The sequence below is a fragment of the Haemaphysalis longicornis genome, unplaced genomic scaffold, assembly GCF_048455015.1.
Source record: "Haemaphysalis longicornis isolate Haplotype H1 unplaced genomic scaffold, Haemaphysalis longicornis Haplotype H1 scaffold_8, whole genome shotgun sequence".
Taxonomy (NCBI): domain Eukaryota; kingdom Metazoa; phylum Arthropoda; class Arachnida; order Ixodida; family Ixodidae; genus Haemaphysalis; species Haemaphysalis longicornis.
The window spans coordinates 1,783,214-1,806,466 of record NW_027526445.1 but is presented as its reverse complement, the minus strand read 5'-3'; the positions used below and the strand labels follow the sequence as shown (position 1 = coordinate 1,806,466).

The following is a 23,253-nucleotide window of genomic DNA, read 5'->3' as shown; positions in this document are numbered from 1 at the left end:
CACGCCCCTGCTTCGGCGCACACGCCACTGGATTCTATAAGGAAGTTGCGCTAGCCCTAGCCCTGCTCGAGCAGCATTTTTCTTGGGAGTACCTACTCAAAGCAAAGTCCCGGAAACTATACTGAGACCTCACGGAGAAGGTCCTGCCGCCCCCTCTCTACAGACAACCCCAAACTCCTGAGGACGTATGGAAACGGGTAAGAAGACTCCCTGTGCCCACAGGTTCAAGACTTTTTCTTCCGCCTCCGCATGGGAGTGCTGCCGGCGAAGGCACGTTTGGAGGATAGAGGTTTCTTTCTCCATGGCGGCGCGGGATGCCTTCTCCGCGGAAAGCGGGAAACGGCCGAACACGTCCTTATTGAGTGCAACACCGCAGACATATTCTGGGACGAGCTACAGACCAACGTTCCTAGATCTTGCCAGTTCTCAAACTGCGGAGCTCCGCCTGACGCCTTTTGGGGGGCGTTCACGACGGAGTTTGCCCGACGAGGCGCCGGACCCGGACGGCCGGATGACTGGCGTGGGCAGCGAGCGGCGGTGTGTTTGGCTTGCGCGAGTACTACTGTGTACAGTTGAACCCCTTTATAAGAGACACGTACTGGGGAGCAGTTTCTGTCTCTTATACGAGATGTCTCTTATAAGCATGGAACCATGTTTTCACTTACTAATCAGACCCTAGTTCAATGTGGGCACCGTATGACTAAAATAAGCTCAAAAGAACGCTACAGCATGTTTCAGAAGATTCATTCTAATTAATGTTTGGCCCCAGAATTTATGAAACTTTTTTTGCTTCATGACTGTATTTACACTGTTTTTTACAACCGATTCTACAAGCTTTTTTTTCTTTCCTTGTTTGTGGAAGATGAATCGTAGATGTTGAGTTCACAAGCCTGATGAATAGCCAGAGCGCACAGCTTCTTCCGCTGTGTGCTCAGGCTATTCATTACGCTTGCAGGACTCAACGTCTGCAGTGCTTCTTGATTGGGAGCTACGCGAGTGGGAGAGCCCGCAGGTGTGATCGCGCTCTATCCAATGGTTGGCAGCAAGCTTCAACCACTTCTGTCAGTTGCATTTCCATTGGCAGGGATTCTCATTGTCATTTCATAGCTGACTGAACTAGAGATGGGCGAATATTCGGTATTGTCGAATATTCGATCGAATAGCTCTCTATTCGTTATTCGCTTCGATCCGAATGCAGATATTCGATATTTTCGAATTATTCGATGCGCCCGAATAGGCAGCTAAAAGCCAAGCTTTTCGGTCAAGCTTTCCGAGAGTTACCCCAGGCTTGGCTCAAGACCCACCAAAACGGACATTTCTATTATCAGTGCCGGCACTGCCGAGTTGCTGCCTTGCCTAGAGGTTCGACGAAGCTCTCGGCCGCCAGCACACTTTAGGTTAAAAAAAAAAGGCGGCACTGAAAGGACACCGCTCCGAACATAGCGGCACCAAGCCAGCAGACTTGTACAGGCCGCCATTTTGAATAGGCATGCCGCCATTTTGAATAGGCTCGCTCAGTGCAGCAGTACGCCGCACTAAGCGAGCCTATTCAAAATGGCGGCCAGCCACTTGCGCTTTACTTGGCTACGGCCGAGGATACTAGTGGCTACAATACTTCTTTTTTTTGCGGAGCTTCTAGGCGGCGCTTAACTCTGCGAGTTTCTAGGTGGCGCTTAAACTTGTGAATGAGCAGCCGGCGGAAACTGCTGCACCTAGAGCATGTGGCGCAACAGGCATTTCTTCATGAAAACTTGTGAATACAGCAAAGGAAAGCTGTGTGTGAGATTTTGCAATAAATGTTCAACTGGTAATAGTTTTACACAATGCTATGCCAGCGTGAGTTCTAATTATTAGAAAAAATTGTGTACATTAGTCAGGTCACAAGTTGCTCATTTGTCTTTGTGATTTGCAATGTGTACTATTCGAACTATTCGATTCGAAATTATTCGACCAAATCACCATTCGCTTCGAATTCGCTTCGAACCTCAAAATCTATATTCGCCCATCCCTAGACTGAACCCCTTTGTGTTTGCTGAAATTATAATAAATAGTGACTGCAGGCGTCTGTCGTCCACCTGTGTTTCCACAATGGAAGCAACTGCAATTAGTGACTGGTGGCACTGCATCTGAAGTTAAAATGCTTGTTACAAGCGAGATTATTGATTAAACTTCAAGGCTGACTTGTCCCTTATAACCAATCTTCTACATTCAATGTCTGTTATAAAAGAGGTCGATTTAATGGGAAAGATAGGGCAGCCAACCATGTGGGTGAATAGTGTCTCTTATACCCATTTGTCTTTTACATCAATGTCTCTTATAACGAGGTTCAGCTGTACCCACACATTTTGTGCCCCATGCCGGCAACTGCATGAACCATGCCACGCTGTTTCGTGCCCGGGTGTAAAAGCGGGTACGATTCCGTTCAATCTGCTAGTGAGAAGAGACATTTTTTCAAGCCACCCCGAGGCGCTGAACGCCATGCACTATGGCAGGGAGCAGTGCCCAGGCTGGACAGAGAGCTTTCGAGCACGTGTTCTGTGTGTGACCTTCACTTCCACGATGAGGACATCTCGAAAGTCTTCGAGCACAATATTTGCGGTGAGGTGGTAGCGATACCGCGCGACAAATGGGCACTGAAAGACGACGCCATGCCTTGGCTGTTTCCGAATTGCCTGAGCTACCTTTCCAAACCGACACGGAAACGCAAAGCACCTGCTCGCAGACTCTCCCCAGCGAAAAGCAAGCGCCGTAAAGGGAAAGGAGAGCAGTCGATTCAAGAAGTCAGTGATGGCAAAGTCGAAACAGAGAACAGCGTGTCGACGGATAATACTGAGCCTTTATTTGGCATGCTAACTAGCTTGGCCAAAGAGAAACAGAAGATTGACGGTTGGTCTGTTGACGTTGCTCAACAAACGGCGCTGTTGTACAAGCTCAGCATAAGAAATAAGATTCCCCGTGTGGAAACGTCCGTGGCGCTGTCTGAGGACCTCAATGTGACTGTTTGCGCAAATGGTCGACTTGTGCCTCACAGTGTCTACGCTGGGGAGCCGAGCATTGCACTAAAGTCGTTTGATGACTTAAAATGCTTCATGCATTACGTTGATAAGCTTTAAGCTGTGCCAGGGATGCCCCGCTGAAAAGTACCCGAAAATCGTTTCATCAGTGGTGGCCACAAAAGAAGGTGAAACGTGGAGACACAACACCTGCACTGTATTGAGCTTTAATGCGACATGTGCTCAATGTCGGACCTTGGAGAAGCTTTTTCTGCAGCGAACAAAGAACCAAAAAGACTGCAAGAAAAGAAAGCAGAGGATCTGCTTGAAGTCGATGCTACGCAAAGCAATCCGTGCAACCTCACGGCGAGAAAAAATGAAAGAAGAACTTGTTTTAATGAAGAGGCAGCTGAGTGCAGTTACGGAGGCAACAATTGACAGCACTCTTAGGGTTCTTCCTTCCAGGCAGCAGTTGGCCTTCAAGACAGCTGTCATGGCAGCGAAAGCAAAACCAAAAAAATGGTCGGCGATATGATGCGGAGTGGCTAATGACCTGTTTACTACTGCACATGTCAAGCCCGAAGGCCTACACTTTGATCACTGACATGCAGCTGCTACCGCTACCATCAAAGGCTCACCTTCGCCAGATTATAAAGGGCATTCCGTGCAAGTACGGTTTTAATCAAGTAGCGCTCAGCAGCATCAAAGGCCACTTCTCGGACAAAAGCCACCTCAGACGGCAGGGAGTCTTGTTCTTCGATGAGGTGAAGTTAAAGCAGGGTGTCTCCTTCAACAAGGACTCATGCAAGATGGATGGTTTTGTTGATTACAGCGAGGTTGCAGCCCCAAGCTCCAACCAACTTGCTGACATGCATTGGTTCTGATGTTTGTTCCAATGTTCGAAGACTGGGTGCAACCAGTCGCAAGCTTTGCGACAAGGGGAGCAGCTCCTGGAAAAGTCCTGGCAGAAGTTGTCATGAGTGTTGTTCTCGAACTTCACAAGAACAACGCGTCAGTGCTGGCTGTGATCAGTGACGGGGCTGGCAACAACAAATCCATGTGGAGCCAGTTTGGAGTTTCAGGAAAACTGGACGCACCTCACCACTTCATTGAACATCCGTGGGAGCCATCTCAGAATATCTACTTCCTATGTGATGTGCCACACATCGTCAAGTGTGTGAGGAATCACCTGAGGAAACACACCTACGGAATGGTAAAGAAAAAAGCATGCGTGAATGCTCGGTACAGTTTAACAGTTTGGTTTTATTACTTCCAGGCTGGAAACCTTCGCATCAACTTCCAGCATTACGTGACGCTGTACGAAACAGAGAAAAATAAGCACGTACGAGTTGTGCCAAAACTCACTGAGGCACATGTTGCCCCTGACAATCTACGCAAAATGAGCGTCAGGCTAGCTACACAGGTAGACTTCGTTTTTGTGAAAGCATGCTATGTTTTTATTTTGTGTTCTTATACGTGGAAATGATGCAATGTTTTTTTCTATAGCTCTTCAGCCGTGGGACAGCTGTTGGATTACGCGTCTACAGGGAGGCAAAAGTCGCTGGATTGGAAGAATCAGAAGACGCTGAGACCTTTACTAGAATGCTGAACGATGTCTTCGACGCACCGAACACGAAGCTTCCTTCCCGAGGAATCAGGCGCAATTCCAAGGAGATACAGGCAAGCAACCCAACCACTTTTCGTGGAGCCTAGTCGTACCAGTATATATACCATCGCTTGGCTTCATTATTTATTCAATAATTTTTTTGTTACCGTAAAAGCCCGCGTATAGACCGGGGTTTCGTTCTAAATTTTAGGATGCGAAATTCCGGCCGCGTACTATATGCGGATCCCAAAAATTTTCGACTCGAATTCACAGTTTTGGTTTCGGTTTCGGCATTGGCCGGTGCTATCATCATCATCAGGTGTCTGCGCGCTTCTGCATTAGGTAGCGTTGGTGGCGTTAGTCCTAGAGACCTACAGGTACAGGCGTGCAGCAGTGCCCATGGCAATCACTTGGCGCACATCACGAAGACCGCGATTTTACTTCTGTGATTTTACGCCATGTCAGGACCACGCAGGCAGTACTCGGCTGCCTTTAAAAGAAAAGTTATTTCTGCTGCCGAAACCATTGGCAACTGAACTGTGGAGCGGCAGTTCGACGTGAACGAGCGGAGCATTCGTGGTTGGAGGAAGCAGAAGGAAGCCCTTTTTGTATGCAGTGGCTAGAGAAAGAGTTTCCGGGGACCAAAAAATGGAGCGTTTCCTGACATGGAACGGGAACTGACAGGCTTTGTTTGGGAGCAATGAGCTGCACATCTCGCTGTGAACATCGAGCTGCTGCAAGCAAAGGCAAGGGAGATCGCTCGAGGCAAAGGCATTCAGCGGGTGGTCTTCGAAACAAGGAAGCATTGGGCGTCTCGCTTCATGCGCCGCGCTGGGTTCTCCCTACGTCGGCGTACGTCGGTCTCGCAGAAGCTGCCAGAAAGCTACGAAGAGCTGCTTGCGGCCTTTCAGAGGCACGGATTTCATGGCGAAAGGCAGTCCCCTTTCAGCTGGGCCAGATCGGCAACGCTGACCAGACGCCGGTTGTACCTCGATATGCCCTCAGCTCTAACGGTGCATCAAAAAGGCTCCAGGCAAGTTACCGTGCGATCAAGTGGGAACGAGAAAATGAGGGTAACTGCAATTGTTCCAGATGGCAGATGGTCGCAAGCTGCCACCCTACGTGGTGTTTAAACGAAAGACGCTGCCGAAGAGGGAGACGTTCCCAAAAAATGTTGTCGTCTGCTGCCACGACAAGGGGTGGATGGACGAATCGCTAGTGGTGGACTCGATCAAGTCCGTGTGGTGTCGACGGCCTGGAGCCCTGCTGGGGCTCCCATCGATGCTTGTGCTCGACGTGTTTCGGTGTCATCTCGCGGACTCTGTGAAGCGACTGCTGCGCGACTCCCGCACCGAGCTCGTCGTCATCCCGGGAGGGATTCCAGCTGCAGCAACTTGATGTGTGTCTTAATAAGCCATTCAAGGCTTACCACATCAGGCACCTGTATATGGAGTGGATGAGGTCTGGAGAGCCAGAAGTGACCCCTGCCGGACAGCTCAAACGGGCCTCGCCAGCTCTGCTCTGCTCATGGATCGCCGAGGCGTGGGCCTGCATTCCCGAGGCGCTCGTTTGTCGTGCCTTCAAAAAGTGCTAGATCTCAGACGCGCTTGATGGCACGGAGGATGAGGTGCTGCGGGAGGACCTTTCCGACAAGGGAGCTTTGGAAGAGAGTGCGCCAGACGAGGACGACGAATATTCAAGTGTGTAAATAACTGCATTTTTCCCTGTTCCTCGAACTATATTCGTGCGAAAACGTTTTTTCTCGCATTTGCTATCCCCGAATTACACCTCGGACTACCGTATAATGCGGAATATAGGTCGAGATTTTTTACAGAAAAATTTGCCGAAAAGTCACCCCTCGACCTATATTGCAGTCATTTGGCAGTTGTCATTTGGCGACCGGGCAGCCCATCGAGCCCATCCAAACCCCAAAGGCACCATCGCCACCACCATCAATCGGACGCGACGACATCTTTGTTTTGTCGCTTCTCTCCATGCTTCTCTGCTCTCGCTGTCGGCGAATGTGTGCGTGCTATTTTCTTCTGGCTCAAAATGAGTTTAGGCACTTGGTGCCAGTTCACAGCAGCAGTTAAAAGGAAAGTTGGGGGTTTTCCAAGGCCAACGACGTGTCCGCCTTGCGCCAGTTCGGTATCACCAAAAGAAGTGTTGCTAGCGGCGTTAGCTTTCGGTATGAAACGCTCGGAAGACCTCGCTTCATGGGCGCTGCTCTGTGTACCTGTGCTGCTGTACAAAGGGGGCGAATTTCGTCCGCTAGCGTCGTGCGATGTCTCTACGAATGGATACCCCAAGATGTTTGCTGACTGCCTGCACAGACTGGCTGTCGCTACGGTCTGCACACGAGGGTCCCATGCTTTGCGCTCGCTTCACGATGACATGGTCTTGCGAGTGTTGAAGAAGTGCTGCAGAAGCAATTCCCTGGACTGCAACGAGGTCGACCTGCTGTGTGGGCGACAGCGAGCCAGAAGCAGTCGTCTGACGATACTTCAGACAGTTTTAAATGAGTAATCTGAGACGAAACAAGTTATAGACTCAATAAAACAATGGTTGGTACCTAATTTTTTTTTTGCATTTTTCGGCTACAAGTTAAGGGGGTCGACCTATATTCCGCATTATACGGTATATGCGGGTCCGAACTATATGCAGGTATTCGGAAATACCTTATGAAGACAACACCATCGACGATGCAGTGCCCGACATGCAGTGCAAAACTTCAACTGCCTACAGCCACAACTACTACGGCTTGCCAACCATGTGAAGCAGCATCTGCCCGCTGTTGAAGAGTACCGGGAGATTTCTGCAGGTGTGCCTGGGACAGATCAGTCAATGCTACTCTGCTGTGCTGAGCCAGTGTTGGAAAAGAAGACTGCAGCTCTGCATAACAAGATGGCTGCCATGGTAAAACTGGGGGTTTCAAGAACAGGCTGTCAGGAACTACTACCTATCACCGTGCACTACATTTTCACGCGCTTGTATGACGACACATGGAAGAAGGCGAAGGCTGAACTCCACAGTGTTTTTCAAGGAGGAACAACAGCTCTCGCCTTTACCATCGATATGTGGACATTGTGTGCAAAGAAAGCTACGTGAGCTTCACTTGCCACTTTGTGACACCCACTTTTCAAATGGAGCGATTCCCACCCAACACTCACTACATGGCTGTCAGCCACAGCACCGGGAAGATGGCAGAATTGCTTGGTGAGATGTGCAACGAATGGGAGACACCCGACGACTGGCAAAAGTACATTGCAACAGATAACGGGTGTAACATCCGTGCTGAGGTCAGGAGGCTCCAATGGGCATCGCTCACACCCTGCAGCAGCTAGCTGTCAATGACGTGGCAATATCCTGCACACAAGCTTCTACTGATTGTTTGTGCAAAAAGGCTAGGCAGATTATTGGCCATGAGGCAAACGACGACAACTAAACTGAGAACTTATCTGCAACCAATGTTCTTGTTGTGTCTAAGGTCCAGCTATCCAGTGTTATCCACGGTTTGTGAGGCTAATACCATCAGAGGAAGCAAGTGCGGAAGTAGTTAAAGCTAAAGATCTTGCCGCGTTTGTGAGTGTGCAGAAAGGGGGCCATCCTTTCCCCCTCCTACAATGCACTACCGCCTCCACCTGTGGTTTAAAAGTCACCTCTACAAGGAAGAAAGATGTACTATGCAGTGCACACGGAAAAAGAAACTGCAGCCTCTAAACTAAACTGAATGGCATGAAGTGCTAGAAAGCACTGTGGGAAGTTTTGGAATCAACTTTTCAGTCCATTGTTAGTGGGCTAACAACACTCCATGGGCCCAGTAGGGAAAGAAGCGGGTATTCCGAATCCTCATTTCAGATGGACACGCACATGCCACAACCTCTGCAAATCACACAAGTGACATGCCAAGCATCAAAACACAAACCCACCAAACATCTAAGGCCGTGCATCACAGTCAGTTAACCTCATTCTAGTCTACTCATCAAACACAAAGAAACTAACTCTCCGTTGAACTTGCATGAGCACTTTCTCTTAACCTACGCCCACTTCTCTGCTGAACAGGGAGTCTCTACTACTGCCACTACCACCACCCCAGTCCAATGGAACCAGAGCAGTCCAATCCCCCCCTACGCCAGCAGCAGCACCTGACCAGCCAGTCCTTCGGCCACTCCGCCGGCCGGCACCACGAACTGTGCCGCCTCGTGCCTCGGCCCCACGTGGGCCAGGTTCCGGTTGCTGTCCAGGAGCCGGTCCAGGCCCCACAGGCCCATGTGCCTGCTCTTCCCCTGGCTGCCACAGACAAACACCACCGCGTCCGCACGACCCAGGGCCAGGGGGGAGGAGGAGCTCCCTTGGGCTGCCTGATGCGGGGAGGCCGACCTTGACGTGGTACAGCCGCTCGCACTCACAGTCCTGCTCCAGCAGGGACTCCAAGGGGGGATCCTGCAGGCAGGATGACTCCACAACCAGGCAGATCCCTGGAAGGGGAGGAGGCCAGGCACTCTGAATGCCAGAGCGCCGACTCAAAGGAGTGACAAGGAACTGATTCCTGTATCAACAGACTTGGTAAAAACACCGCATATGATGACACCTCTGTCCCTTTTTCCTGTACCTCCTCCTTCCCCTCTCTAACTAATCTGTGACCACTTTGGACTTGGGTTTATGAAACCCCTAGCACACACTGTGACCAAGACACTGGGTCACTGCGAAGGAGGAGTTTGTAGTGGGCAAATACAGTGCAGTCAGTGTGCGCTGTTGTTGGGCTTGCTGCTGGCCATGATTCTGTTGCCTTGGAAAAGTCTGGAATGTGAGATGAGACACAAGAGAGCAACAGAGCACGCCATGCAGCCGTAATTGCACCATGCGTGTGCATGGTCTTCAAAGAATTAAAAGTTTATAGAGTGTGAAACGTTGCAGCGGTAGTGACTTCACCACGAGGCAAGCCACAGTGGAGGTTTACAGGTTACTTTGGGCTGCCCACCATTGCTTCAAGGGGTGTGGCACTCGCACAGGAAATTACTCTGTACTTTCTGTTCACTCTGAACAGCATTACTAATAACAAAACCGAGAAAGTGTGCCGAAAGGTTTCTTTCTATAAAGAAAAACGTGCCCTCATGGCGTGATGGTATCATCACAGCTTGCCAACCCATTGCTTCTGGGCCCCTTCCTTGTGCTTGCAACTCAAGAATTTTGCCCCCCCCCCCCCCCCCCACCTCCTTGCTCCCCTCCCAACCCCCCCTCTGACAGTGCAATCTTTCCCTGGCCCCCAGACCTGGATACCCAGCTCAACCTGATGACCTGAGCAAGCACAGCCAGGCGAAGCCAAGGAATCACAGACTGGGGATGCCTTTCATCCAGCGAGGCCCATACATACGCCTCTGCTCGATGAATAAAGAAGTTATTCTCTCTCCCTCTTACCTGCAAACATACTCACCCCACAAGACTTCCAGAAGAGCACGCTATGCCTGATATAATGTGTAAAAAGTCTTGGTACTGAAATTGAGGCATACACATGGTGATAAACCTGCCTGGTTGGCAAACTAGCCTCACCAGTGTGCAGTGTCAATGCCTTCTTATTAAGAAAGCCTTATCGTAGTCTCAACCAGTGCAAAGGTCGAGAAAATTACTGTTACCCTGGTGTCCTCCATAGAAAGGCCAGAAAGATTACAAGTAGAAAGCAGAAAGGTAAACTTTCAGCATCATTTCATTAAAAATAGGGTGTGTCAGTATGTAGCTGGGCTTTCATATCTATACAGTGTTGACCAGGGCAGTTTGAAGCAGCAGTTATCAGGATGTGAAAAGGGAGGCACAGGCCGGAGGTGTCCTGATGTCAAGGAGATAGGAGGACACGACCTAAAGCACTTTGCTCTTGCCGTTAGCCGCATGTCACCGGTGCATTGCGGGAAAGCCTGCTCTCCCTACAGGACGAAGCCAGTGCGTGTTTGCAGTGGCCGATCATACGCACTCAAAAGGTGATACGTCCACTGCCCAACTAGTTTTAACTCATTCCGAAGAATATATTTCCCATCCATGTTTGTGGGCCATTCTTCATTGTGCACAAGGCTTACCCAACTTCACCCATCTGAGTCCACCGAAACAACACTCCGTTTACGCCTCCACGCTTTGAAACACTTCCAAAATGTGCGTTTAAAGTTTTCAAATACCGCTATCCAACCCAGGGTCGAACCAAATATCATTGTATTTGCTTCTATATTTGAAAGTTTTGAATATTCTCACACCCCTAATAGATAGGGTCAATGGGCATGTAGTTATGTGGATCTTGTCACTTCACTATAAAAAGATGTTTAATAAATCCAAGCGCGGTGTGTTCAGGTTTAAAAGTAATTTCCACTTAATTTCTTTAATTTAAGTAATTTCCACACTTAATTTCCCTTGAAAAAAAAATGCACCAATCCTAACATGCCCCTAACCTGCAAACACCTGCTATCTCGTAAAAAATATCACACCACTTCAATTGAACCAGCAATGGCGGCTCTTACGTAATTGCTCTTCACATTAATGACTTCAATGGGCTAATAATTAACGCTTGGCCACTGAAAGGTCCAGCATCATGTGGCACAGGTGATCAATAAATGTACACCACTCCACACACGGAAAATCTATGCAGTTTCATCATACCAGGCTAGACTAACTCAACTTACACCAGAATGGTGTGATCTCATTAAAAAAATAAAATAAAATAATAATAATTATAAATAAAAATAAAAAAATAGATAGAACCTTTTGCTGATTGGAAGTTAAGAGCTTCATTCCACAAACAACTGTGTGCGACTGCAGCCGAAAGGGTAATTGCGATTACTATAAATATATAGGAGGAACCACATTCAATGCAACTCTGACCTTCGGGGAGATTTTGCAGTGAGATCAACTTGCGTGCATTTTTGGAAACCAATCTCTCGTCATAAAGCACAGGGACAAGACAAAGCAAGTGGCTTTTTGTACCACATATTCTTGAAGTGTAACTTGTTTATTTGTTTGTTAGGAAACAAATAAGCTGCGATGCTTGCAATTCGTTCTTTTTTTTTTTTAATTGCTCGCAGACCTACCCAACTCTTACTTTTTTTAAACTCGTGAAAAACCAAGAATAGGCAACACAGAGGCCGCAATTTCATCACAGTCTTGTTACAAATGCCTTTTTCACCCCTACGACTGCTGAGGTGCTCTTCACCAGGCATTTCTGTTCATATTTTAGCAGTTATGACTCTACAGGACAGGATCGAGACGAAATTCCACATTTCACACAGTTATGAGGAAATTCCTTAAGAAGTAGCGAAGCATCCCCTACCATGAAGGACGGCCCAGTGTGCTGTGTGCCCGGACTTGAGGCACGGTTCAAAGTTTCCATCCGAGTCATAGCTGGGGGTTGGGGTCAGGAAAACGAGCAGAATTGGACATCACAATTGCCTGTATGGTAGAAGGGAGCAGCGTGACCAAAAACACTGTGCAGCGGTCTACCTACAGGACTGCAACTTTGTACAAACCAGAGTGCACCAGAGAGGAGAGTTGTCGCAATGCCCCCACAAGAAACGCCACAAAAGTGAAGCCACAAATGGGCCCAGTCATTTAACTTAATCAGCCTCCTCGAGGTGGATGAAGTCATGTGCATGATTTGAAAATTGAAGCTCTATTGTGGCTTTAAAGGCCACACAAAGGCAAGAGCTTAAAATACAGCCTAGCAGCACAACATTCCTCGTTTACATGCTACAGAATAAGCTTTGGTTTTTCCAGGTGGTGGTGTATTAACACTCCCTTCCTCTCTTGGTGTTGCTGTTGGCGCCGTGCGCAAAAAAATACCTTCCTTCCCAATCAATTTCACAAGGGATTGGTTTGTGTTTTCACAGGGTCAGACAAGCTTTGCAAGCACCTCCATTCCCTACTAGTAGGAGAGGGGTGGGTTTCTTCCTTCACAAATTTCGACAACATTTTATTCCACTGTGGCAGAGGACAAATGTTAAGTTCTTTCGCTTCCTTTCCCTGTTCTGAGAGCTTGTGCAATAATCAAACACAGTTAGAACCAGAAAACCTTGTGCCCTCGGCAACGTAAGCTAAGGGAACTCAGTTCCTGCAAAAACCTCATTCCGCTCCACCCGAGCAGGCCATACTTTGGGTAGCTCCAGCGTTTTCAGCCCCCCACCTGACATAGCAGGGTCAATACGCAAGGGTGCAGGGTTTGTGTTTGGTGGGGTGCCCTGAGTACAGGCTTCTCAAAAGTCTAGCATGGAGGCGGAATTAAGGATTTAAAGTGCATTATTCCTGTCACCCCAAGTTTCCCGACTGCTCTATCGGCAGCAACTCGCCACAACCCAGTACTATCTACAATTGGTTCTGCACAGGAGACGGCCTGTCGTCGGTTCAATGAACGATCAATGATCCGTTGGCAAAAGTGCTTTTACAGCTGAACCTCGTTATAAGAGACACTGATGTAAGAGACAAATGGGTATAAGAGACACTATTCACCCACATGGTTGGCTGCCCTATCTTTCCCATTAAATTGACCTCTTTTATAACAGACATTGGATGTAGAAGATTGGTTATAAGGGACAAGTCATCCTTGAAGTTTAATCAATAATCTCGCTTATAACACACATTTTAACTTCAGATGCAGTGTCACCAGTCACTAATTGCAGTTGCTTCCATTGTGGAAACACAGGTGGACGACAGACAGGTGCAGTCGCTATTTATTATAACTTCAGCAAACACAAAGTGGTTCAGTCAGCTATGAAATGACAATGAGAAGCCCTGCCAATGGAAATGCAACTGACGGAAGTAGTTGAAGCTTACTGCCATTCATTGGATGGAGCGCGATCACACATGCGGACTCTCCTACTCACATAGCTCCCAATCAAGAAGCACTGCAGACATTGAGTCCTGCAAGCGTAATGAATAGCCTGACCACACAGCGGAAGAAGCTGTGCGCTCTGGTTATTCATCAGGCTTGTGAACCCAACATCTACGATTCATCTTCCACAAACAAGGAAAGGAAAAAAAGCTTGTAGAATCGGTTGTAAAAAACAGTGTAAATACAGTCATGAAGCAAACGAAGTTTCATAAATTCTGGGACCAAGCAATAATTAGAATGAATCTTTTGAAACATGCTGTAGCGTTCTTTTGAGCTTATTTTAGTCATACGGTGCCCACATTGAACTAGGGTCTGAGTAGCAAGTGAAAACATGGTACCCTGCTCATAAGAGACATCTCGTATAGGAGACAAACTACTCCCCGGTACGTGTCTATTATAAAGGGGTTCAACTGTACTAGTGCAAATCTTGCTAATCAAGTGGCTTCACCCCGGTGCACGAATGCTTTAAATGTCTTTGACTTGTCATTTCGGACTGCCCAGAACTGCTCGAACTGATAGCTATGTGCCGTTATATTTTACCTCGCCCTACAATGCGCCATTGAGGAAGCCCTCCTGCACTGTCCACACCACACTGCTCAGAACTATTCCGGACACGGAGACTGGCAGATCACTTGCACCACCAGTTCACCACCGAGTACCACGTTGTCACCTTTTAGTACAGTGCAGTGGGACAAGGACTCAGTGGACTTCAAAGGCACCCTGCTTCAGCCCTTGTGAGCTCTAGCTAGCTGCCAACTCCACCTCAAAACGACTCCAACGAGTTCAACATTGCTTAGCTGCATTGCTTACCAGCGAGCGAAACCCCACAATTAGATTACACTGATTCAGATGTGGAGCACAGCACCCGCCAATAAACCTGTAATTGCTGGTAGAAAAGGAATTCCAGGGAACAATAGCTACCTCGGACAGATGGTTAGTGCTGACCCCAACCACGAGAGAGAGATCTGGCGCAGAATTGGCATGGGTTGGACAGCAGTCGGCGAGCACTCCCCAAACACCGAAGAGTGAGCTACCTCAGGCACTCACACGAAAACTGTACAACCAGTGCATGTTGCTGGTGATAAAATATGGAGCTGAAACTTGGGGCCTCAGTAAGCAACTAGGGAGAAAAGTGAGGTCGGCTTGACAGGCGATGGAACGAGCAGTGTCAGGGACAGGAAACGAGTGACCTGGACGAGGGAACAAGCTAGAGTAGGAGATGTCATAGTCCAAGTAAAGAGAAAGAAATGGACTTGGGCTGGCCAGCTAGTGGGACGAAACGATAACCGGTGGACAATTAGGCTCACAGAGTGGATACCAAGAGGTGGGTATAGAAGAAGGGGAAGGCCAATGACACGATGGGGGGATGGAACACGGAACTTCGGTGGCCAACACTGGACTCAAGGCGGCGCAGGACCGCAGCTGCTGGAAGCCGTTGGGAGAAGCCTTCACCCAGCAGTGGGCATGAGCAGGCTGTTGATGATGATGACTGTTACCCCCCTTCAATGATTCAAAAGCAACCATGCCATTCTGCAGAGCTTGATTACATGGAGACAGCTGCCACACATCAAAAACTTTTTCTTTGCTTGGGCCGGGTACGAAATGTCCCATTTGACCACTGGCGATGCTCTCACTTCTGCACAGTAGCACAAACACGTTCTATCTCTCTATCTTTCTCACTAACCTTCAAAAGTCAACAGCACTTTCCAAATAGGTAGCAAAATGCCTTTTAAACAGCAGAAAATTAAACCTTCAATGTCTTTCCCCTCCTTTTGAGAATACGCCACTAAAGCGCAGCTACATTGAAGCTGTAACCTCGTGGTGAAATTTGAGTTTCACCCGAAGGTCAACCTTACCCTTAACGGAACATCAAAGGCTGAATGTGCACAGCTTCTTGTTGTAGCCAGGAAAATCGCCGCTTTAACACCTCTTTCAGCTTTTGACGACTGCAAACAACACTCCATTTGTTTCGAAATAGCAAAGTACACTAGGCATTTTCCTTTACTGACCATCAGATTCTATTCCTTTGATTCTATTCTATTCTATTTTCAGATTCTATTATTTATTGATCCTCAGATTCTATTCCAACGTAACAAAAAAAGGAGAAAAAAAGCGCTTCATGAAGTGCGCCAACTAGCGCTGAACAAGTGGCAAAGCACTACGAACTGCTGCCACCTATGCTTAGGATGATTCGTTTGGTACCTGCCCATTTACGCCAGCCAGCACAGGAGATGAGGGGAAGCTAATTTCAACCTCCTCCTCCTTTCCAAAAAAACAACTCGCATAAAGAAAATGCGAGCTAAGCGAGAAAATTTCACTTTTGCATGCCTGACAGCAAATGGCAAAAAAGCGGCGTTCTCAGATAAACCATTCGAAGCAAGTCTGCCGAGCACAATTCTCATAGCAGCAGAAGTTTACAGGCCAAACGCAGCGGGAGTTGTAGCTGAAAGGATACGGCACGAGCACAGGCTTCCCACGGACCAAGTGGTTGATGATCTCTGCTCTGTGGTCATCGCGAATGAGCCTGGCTTGGCAGCCTTCCACGCAAGCCTCGGCCAAGGTCTTCATGTTCCCAGCTGCAAGAGGGAACGCGGACACAGCTGTGAAGCCTGCAAGTAGGCTTTTGCACTGCAAAAGTTAACTGACCCTGCCGCAAGCTGGCATCACGTGTACTAATGCGTAGCATTCTCTGCCGAGCACCCCCATAGCCGGGACCGTGTAACGCCCTGCATTTCCACAAAAATGCCAATATCGTGGAAGTTCCACTTGCAATCATCATAATAGTGTAAATTGAGATAACTGCTCGCTCGAAATTTCTAAACACTAAAAAATAGCAAAAATATAAAAAGATTACACAAAAGGGCGAAATGTGTAATGCTCTGCATTAATTACCCCAATAATGCAGATTTAGCAAAAGTTCCGCCTGTAATCGTTATAATAGTGTAAATGGACATAATTGGCCAGACTGGCTTTAGCAAAACCCAAAAATTTGGCTGTACAGAAGTCACACTCAAGACAGGCTGCATAAGAATGGTACGCATTAGTAGACGATTCCCTAAATTCCTAGAGAATTTTTGTTCTGGACACACGAGGTGGTGCCACACTACAACTGTGATCAAGGCTGCCAAGACGCCCCCAGGTTTGCCAGAGGGGCAGATCGCTTTACTGCAGAACAGTATATGTCTAACCCCCCCCAGTCTTCATTCCAGTGAAGCGGCTTTACTTTTCTCCACTGCCGACCCCTCTTTCACAACTGTTTTTGCCGGTGTCCTTCACGTTTAAGCACGCACACATAAGCGGTCGCCGGGTTATATGTGTGCGTACAGATAGTGGAGGGAGGAAGGGGGGGAACTGCACGCAAGGCTATGCGTTTCACGCCCTCACTGACGACGTGTACGTATTGTGCTGGCTTACATGTCGACGTCAAACAGCCGAATGCAACCTGTCTGGTGTGTGCCTGGGCGAGCTGATTGGGATTGGGTAAGTTCACAGACAGTAAGATGCCTACGGCACGGGAGGAAGACACACAGCGCCCCGTTTGTTCACTAGAACAAATCTCGAGTCCTACCAAGTTTCACTCAGCGAAAAGGATTCACGAGGCATGCTTAATCGAAAATTACCAACAAACAAACATGCTTGGTATCACACGCTCCGTCGAATGCGCCCAGCTTCGCAGACCACCCATCCTCACAGAATGGAAAGGCACTGATTTTTTATTTCTTTTCTAAGTAAGCGGGTATGTGCCATCCTTGTTCTCAGTGTTAAATAAAACAAACCACAAAATGCGACCCTTGTGTGAAGTTTGAGTGCGAACAGAGGAGCAGTTTCCTCAGGAAAGATTTCAGAAGATGCCCCTTTAGCCATGTAACACCTTGAATAAGCAGACAATGACTGCGAGAAGAGGCAGTGGCCCTATGACCATTGTCAACCCTATGACCATTGCCCTATGACCCTACGAAATTGAAGCAAGGTTTAACAAAAGCTGACCATTGCCCTATGACCCTACGAAATTGAAGCAAGGCTTAACAAAAGTTGTACTGAGAGAACGCGCACAAGATTGTTTGCAAGCTGGACAGTGCCTCTAAAACGTGTGCTCAGCAGGGGCCTCCTCCCATACACTGGTTTCACAACTGTGCATGCCTCCCTCCCTGTTTCTCTCAGAAAACCACTTGGACGTCGGTGCTCCACCAGTCACGTTTCATTATTCACCATTTGTGGCATCACAGATCGTTTTTCAGCTTTCGGCATTCTCAACATCCCTCAGCAACCACGGCCACCACAACTGGTACTAGAAGGATTGCACTCTTACTTCAGAAGACGGCCTGCTGCCCCAGCACAACAAGCAGAGAGCTAGATAAGGTGCTTTTTCTTGAACTTTCACAGCTTGGCTTGGCTTGTGTTAGCAGCAATTTTAGCCTTTTGGCAAACTGTGGATGCATGCAACGTACACAAGCATTAAAGGCACGCACACACACACATACGAGTTTGGGAACATGTTAGCCACCGTGTTAGTGGAAAGCACCGTAACTGGGGTTCACTCTTTGGGTTTGCACGAAGGCCTGCACCTTTGCCGAGTGAAGTAGAAACTCTTCCAACCTGAGAACATCTCCCCTTTCTTGGTGAACCGAAGCGACTTGGCCGCTTCGAAAAGTGTGTCGACACTCACTGGGTGGCCGTCCCGGGGGAGCAGTTGAGAGGCCATGCTGAGAGCGACCAGCCCGCATCTGAAACAGATGAGGGGGTCGGTGTTTGCCACCCTGCAAAACGACAGGTGGACCAATAAGAGAATTACAAACTACTACCAGGATGCTCTTCTGGCCATGGCTGGGGTGGTCAGTTTGTTCATAGTACATGGATGGTGAGTGTAAACTGAACTCCCGACCTTCCGAATGAATGCAAAAGGCCAGCCAATCACTCAGTTGTCACCATTCTTACTGATTAAAAGGCGTACTACAAGTCATCAAAAAACCCCACTGTCTAGCGTTGCATCCAGACGTACCTATAACCATTGTTAAAATTACATCCAGACAAAATTCCAACCAACGGTAGAGTTACACCCAGACGAAACCCTGCTTTACTGAAATACAAAATATTCGAGAGGCGCATTTTGGTTTGTCCAGTCTTTTCACTAGATGGCACTGGCTGTCTAGCAAGCAAGACTTTCACTTTTGATTTCAGTGCAGAAGTGATGCATCTCTCAAATAAGCAAACTAGGCTGGTGTGAACACTTGTATATATGTATTTGTAAAGGATTTGCACAATGGTTCTTAATCCCGTGGACCATGAAGTGGCAAGTCCCATAGGAACGTTAACAGGTAAGTTTCCCTTTAAAGACACTACTGTAGCCCCAAAACAAAAGGATCCGCACTTCTGGGACATAACTGAATGGTTCCATATTAAAACAAATGAGGACAAATGAGTGAGCGCTGTGTCCGCGTTACTAATAAACAGGGAATGTGATTTCTCGTCTGGTAGCAGAACGTAACCAGTTGTCGTGTGTAGTGCACTGCTGTTGGAATTGCAGGCAGCGTTTTAAAATGCAACTGCCCCCTTTCGTCACAACATGTGATCACATCACTGTTCAGGTTCTCGTATAAACGCGTGTTACTTCTTTCAGTTGCGAGTTCGGCTTCCCTTCCTCCTCCTGCCTACAGTCCTTGTATACTGCTGACAGCTACCGGCGTTACGAGCGGGATTATGAAAAAACACTGAGGAACCCAGGCATGTGCAAGCCATTGTTTCTTCTCATTTTCTTGGCAGGCAGTGGTCATCTTGGCCATGTTTGTGGGTGTGGAAATAAAAGAAGCCAACTCATGAATACCATCATTGTGGGTAATTACTCTCTCAAAAATGACGCACAAAGCGTCGAGCCACACCTGAGGCCTTGCCACTTCACATGTTTGCGCATGCGTGCCAAAACTTTACACCCCTGATTACGATCGTCTGTATAAAAGAACCACGCCAAACGCGAGATCAACGCTCCACTTATTATTGGCCTGAGAACTCCAAAAACAGGCATTTGCCACTGTCGTGGGGAGGGCCTGTTAATGTCAAACCTGGCCTCCCCAAAACAAAGAAGCATCCGCAATATCTTTCACATGCCTAGCTGCCACAGTGACATCCACTAATCTAGCTGATCATGCTGCATATATCAAAGGCCACACATTCGTGTGTTCTTGCTAACTGCTTTGAATTCTGTACGTGCACCAAGAAGCCCAAGTTGCCATATTTCCACAACTTAGAGCAAGAGTGCGTACAACGTAACCACCAAATCTTGGGAGCTTCAGGCCCTTACGTTAAAACGGGCTCCTCATACAAGTTTCAGCCCACAAGGACAGTAATTCGAAGGGGCCTATGCAACCTGTATGGTCTAGACTAGTGGGTGGCAGCTGCAGCGCGCTGTATCAGCCTTTCTTTTTTAATTTTGAGAAATTTTGCATTCGCTTTCATTTGTGCGCCTCGGTTGGCCTGTAACTGCTCAGGTTTTCAGGGTAGCATTCAATAATTGGGTAACTGCACCGAGTTGGGCTTCAGAATTACATTACGTGGTCACAAACCCTGGCTTCACTCTACGTTTTTTGTGACCACAAGTGCTTGAAGACACTGTAGTCGTTGAAATTGCATGGTACCATTACATGGCGTGACAGTAGTGTTTCGATTATCCTTAGAATTGGTTCGAATGGTTAAGTGGGGTTACGTTAAGTGATTTGCAAGCATAGTTTTTATTCTTTGCTTTTCGATAGCATCCCATAACGGGATCCCTGCGTTCATTTAAAGATTGGTAGCATTCAATAATATACTTATGTTGGCTTCCATTACTGAAGCGTTACTTCAGCTATGTGCAACAGCGCTTTAAGGCACATTCCCACTGGCGATGCGCCTCGTCGCGCGACTAAAAGCGACGTCGCAAAGCTACGAGCCGGCCGTCGCTTTTCGGCGTTTTGCGACGGCGGAGCCGATCGCTCTCGGTCCGAATTCCCTCGTCGCGCGACGGCCCCGCAAAACCGGTAAGCCAATCATGGCCGCGGAGTAGGCTGACGTAGCCGGAAACGAAACGGTTCTTTACATCCGGTATGCAAACGCTGCGGGTGAGGACGAGCCGCCGCCGCTGGCTCGGCCAGGCGCTTGGCCCGCTGTCGCTGTACCCGCCGGGTCGGGCCGGCAAGCAACTTCCCGTGTGCATCGGTTCTTTGGTCAGTGGCTTCAGCGTGCGCGTGCACTAATCAACGAATAGCGTGGAACTCATCAGTGTGGAGAAGCGTGTATGGATTGTAAATAGAGCTAGGTGGACAGCGAGACGGTAGGTTGACTTGCAGCCTCTTCGTCTATCGGCGACTGGTAAACACGCGTAGAGTTCAGAGGCGTCAGAACGTTGCGCATGTGAAAAGAAGCGACATTTGTGGGCCGTGATGCGGGTGTTGTGGCGTGAAAGCAAGCGTGTGCATTTCTTCGTGCAATAATATGTTGAAAAGAGCCTTCGTGAGTTTGTTATTTTCTGCTCCTCCCGCAACCCGCAAATGCTTTCGGCATTGCTCCAGGTTAGTAGCATGTGTTTTAGTTTGATTTCTACCTGCTTTTGTCGCGTATTCTTTGACTTCGAATGGTTGACGCACCAACGAGGTCGTATGTACAAGTCGGGAAGCAGCTGCGCTGAACGCAGTCGCATCATCGCTCATCGCAAGTGCGAACACCACCTCAACGCCTCATCGCGCGACGCGCGCCGTCGCGCGACGAGACAAATCGCCAGTGGGAATGTGCCTTTAGACGGACGTTCTGCGGCTGTCATAATCCCGTCTAGAACGATGGCTCGAGAATAACTTCACTGCACACGTTAGCTACTCTTCCGTTCGGGCGTAAGGCTACCCACAGCGTTGACAAATGCGCAGTCTTACTGGGGTCCACTTTGGAGCACTGGCTTTAACGACGACACTTTCGACACCACGACAGCGTCGTGATGGCCCGCTGTCATCCAATGGAATCGACGGTGGAGCACGTTGCGAACCGACGTCTCGGCGTTGTCCAAGCTGTTCCCGCTTCGGCGCTCGTTAGCTTGTTTGCGAGCTGGTTGTAAGGGTGGAGGTGGTGGTGGCGGAGGAACAAGCGCAGGTGTTTCCATTGTCCAAAGCGGCACCAGCCAAATGAAAAACACTCCTCTAACCAACAACTTTCACAGCACAAGAGCAACAAGAGCAGGTAGCACGCTTGTTTACACGTGTTTGCTTTGTTTTTCTTTTCGCTGTCAATGGTGATGTTCCTGGCGATGGTAAGCCGATAAAACCCTAAAACAGCCATACTTTGTTTCGCAAAACTCTAAAATCTAGTTAAAAACATTTGTTAAAGATTTCTGAACTAACAAAAAGCTTTAAATTAGCAAACTAAAGTATTCCTAAATAGATTTTGATAGATTAGTCGGAGTTTTTTTGAGCCGAGTCGAGCCAATCTCGAGTCGTTGTTCCCGCGCAACACAAACGGTTCATCCTAAAATGAGCAAACTTTTATGAACAACTTTCTTGCCATCAAGTCCCCTAAAGCGTAAATGTTTCAGTATAAGCATGATATGCAGTAAGTGCGCTGCTACCCTGGGTTAGCCCGAAGCGAGATCAGCTGTCATCGCGTCCTGAGCCGACAATCGCGCAAGAGAAGGCAACAGCATGGCCAAGGCCGCGACGCGGGTTCGCCGCATCACGAAGAAGAATCCCGACCCGAACCCTCTGTTCACGAAATGGCTGCAGGAGTGGAAGGACGCCGCCGTGGCGCACAACAGCAAAGCACAGCACGTCTACGGCAAGGTTCGGTTTGCGGGAAAACCCCGCGTGCGTCAAACTACTGTCTGCGCTGCTACTGCGCGACTAGGGATTAAAAGGGGCCCTGAAAGGCATTTTGAGCACACTAAATGAACTAGCGCAATCGCTAGATTGGGTCGCCAACGTCACCTGTGCCAAGTATTACTCTTTTACGCGCAGCGGAAAGCTCACACTTTTGTTGCAAAGTTTGTCGCTTTTTTCTCACCCTTTCCTTCGTGTTTTTGGACGCCGCCATCTTCACATGTCTACATCATCGATTCCCAGATGTTCGTCATGAGCTAGACATCCTGCTATTGGGCGGCTTTTTCACGCACTTCCGGCAAAGAGATGAGTCGTCTGCTCAGCGTCGGCTCGCCGGTTGATCTGCCAGCGGAGTGCCGGAGTGCTTTGACATTTTACGACAAACGAAACAAGTGTAAACAAACGCTTAACCGTTTGTATTGAATGCAACACGGCCATAACACGACGTGGATTTTATCTTACGTGAGTACGTACCATAAAGAAAGTCCCGTGGCACTTCTTTGGTGCAATCGCAGAGAACGCCCTGAGCCGAATGCCCGGGTTTGACGCGTATATTTTATTCAACTTCAAAACAATCCAGAGATGCGTTTCGAACGAACGCAACGTCACAACATGCGTTGCAAGTCTGAACCGCGATTGACAGACGATGAGTTGCCTCCTCCTGCCCGTCGTAAATTCGGCACTCAACTCACACCCGGTTTGCGGGGACGAGCAGCAAGTCACAACTCTGGCGCGCAAGCGATAAGGCTTTTAGCCAGGCACACTGCACATACCCCATGCAAGGTTGAGTGGTACGTCGTTCGAGAAAGATAATCCAGACCATGGGAAGCACTATCCACCCGCAGAAGTACAATGTCGCATTTCATCGTGAAACGAACGCGTCCACAACACACAGGAGGCGATGCACACACACACACACAGCTTCGGTCGCTGCATTGGCTTAGCTGCAAGCTTCGTTCGGACAATCAG

General features: G+C 48.4%; 1 protein-coding gene, 1 long non-coding RNA gene and 2 pseudogenes across 3 annotated transcripts in view; 2 read left to right on the top strand and 2 right to left on the bottom strand.

Moving 5' to 3' along the window:
* The first annotated feature begins 1,623 nt into the window (after positions 1-1,623).
* Positions 1,624-5,997, top strand: LOC144149721 (uncharacterized; annotated as a pseudogene).
* Positions 4,473-11,996, bottom strand: LOC144149720 (actin maturation protease-like; annotated as a pseudogene). Its single transcript, XR_013318350.1, has 2 exons — positions 11,906-11,996; positions 4,473-9,077 (listed from the first exon to the last, which is right to left on the bottom strand). The product of XR_013318350.1 is annotated as an actin maturation protease-like (transcript).
* Positions 11,997-15,898: 3,902 nt separating this feature from the next.
* LOC144148866 (uncharacterized) lies at positions 15,899-21,682 on the bottom strand. Its single transcript, XR_013318085.1, has 3 exons — positions 21,352-21,682; positions 18,126-18,183; positions 15,899-16,035 (listed from the first exon to the last, which is right to left on the bottom strand). It is a non-coding gene; the product is annotated as an uncharacterized LOC144148866 (long non-coding RNA).
* A 219-nt stretch (positions 21,683-21,901) lies between these two features.
* LOC144148713 (structure-specific endonuclease subunit MUS81-like) overlaps positions 21,902-23,253 on the top strand; it is a 62,478-nt gene continuing 61,126 nt past the window's right edge. Inside the window, exon 1 of the mRNA XM_077680232.1 lies at positions 21,902-22,248. Coding sequence (XP_077536358.1) covers positions 22,111-22,248 — 138 coding nt within the window. The 5' untranslated portion in view covers positions 21,902-22,110. The remainder of the gene's footprint in view (positions 22,249-23,253) is intronic.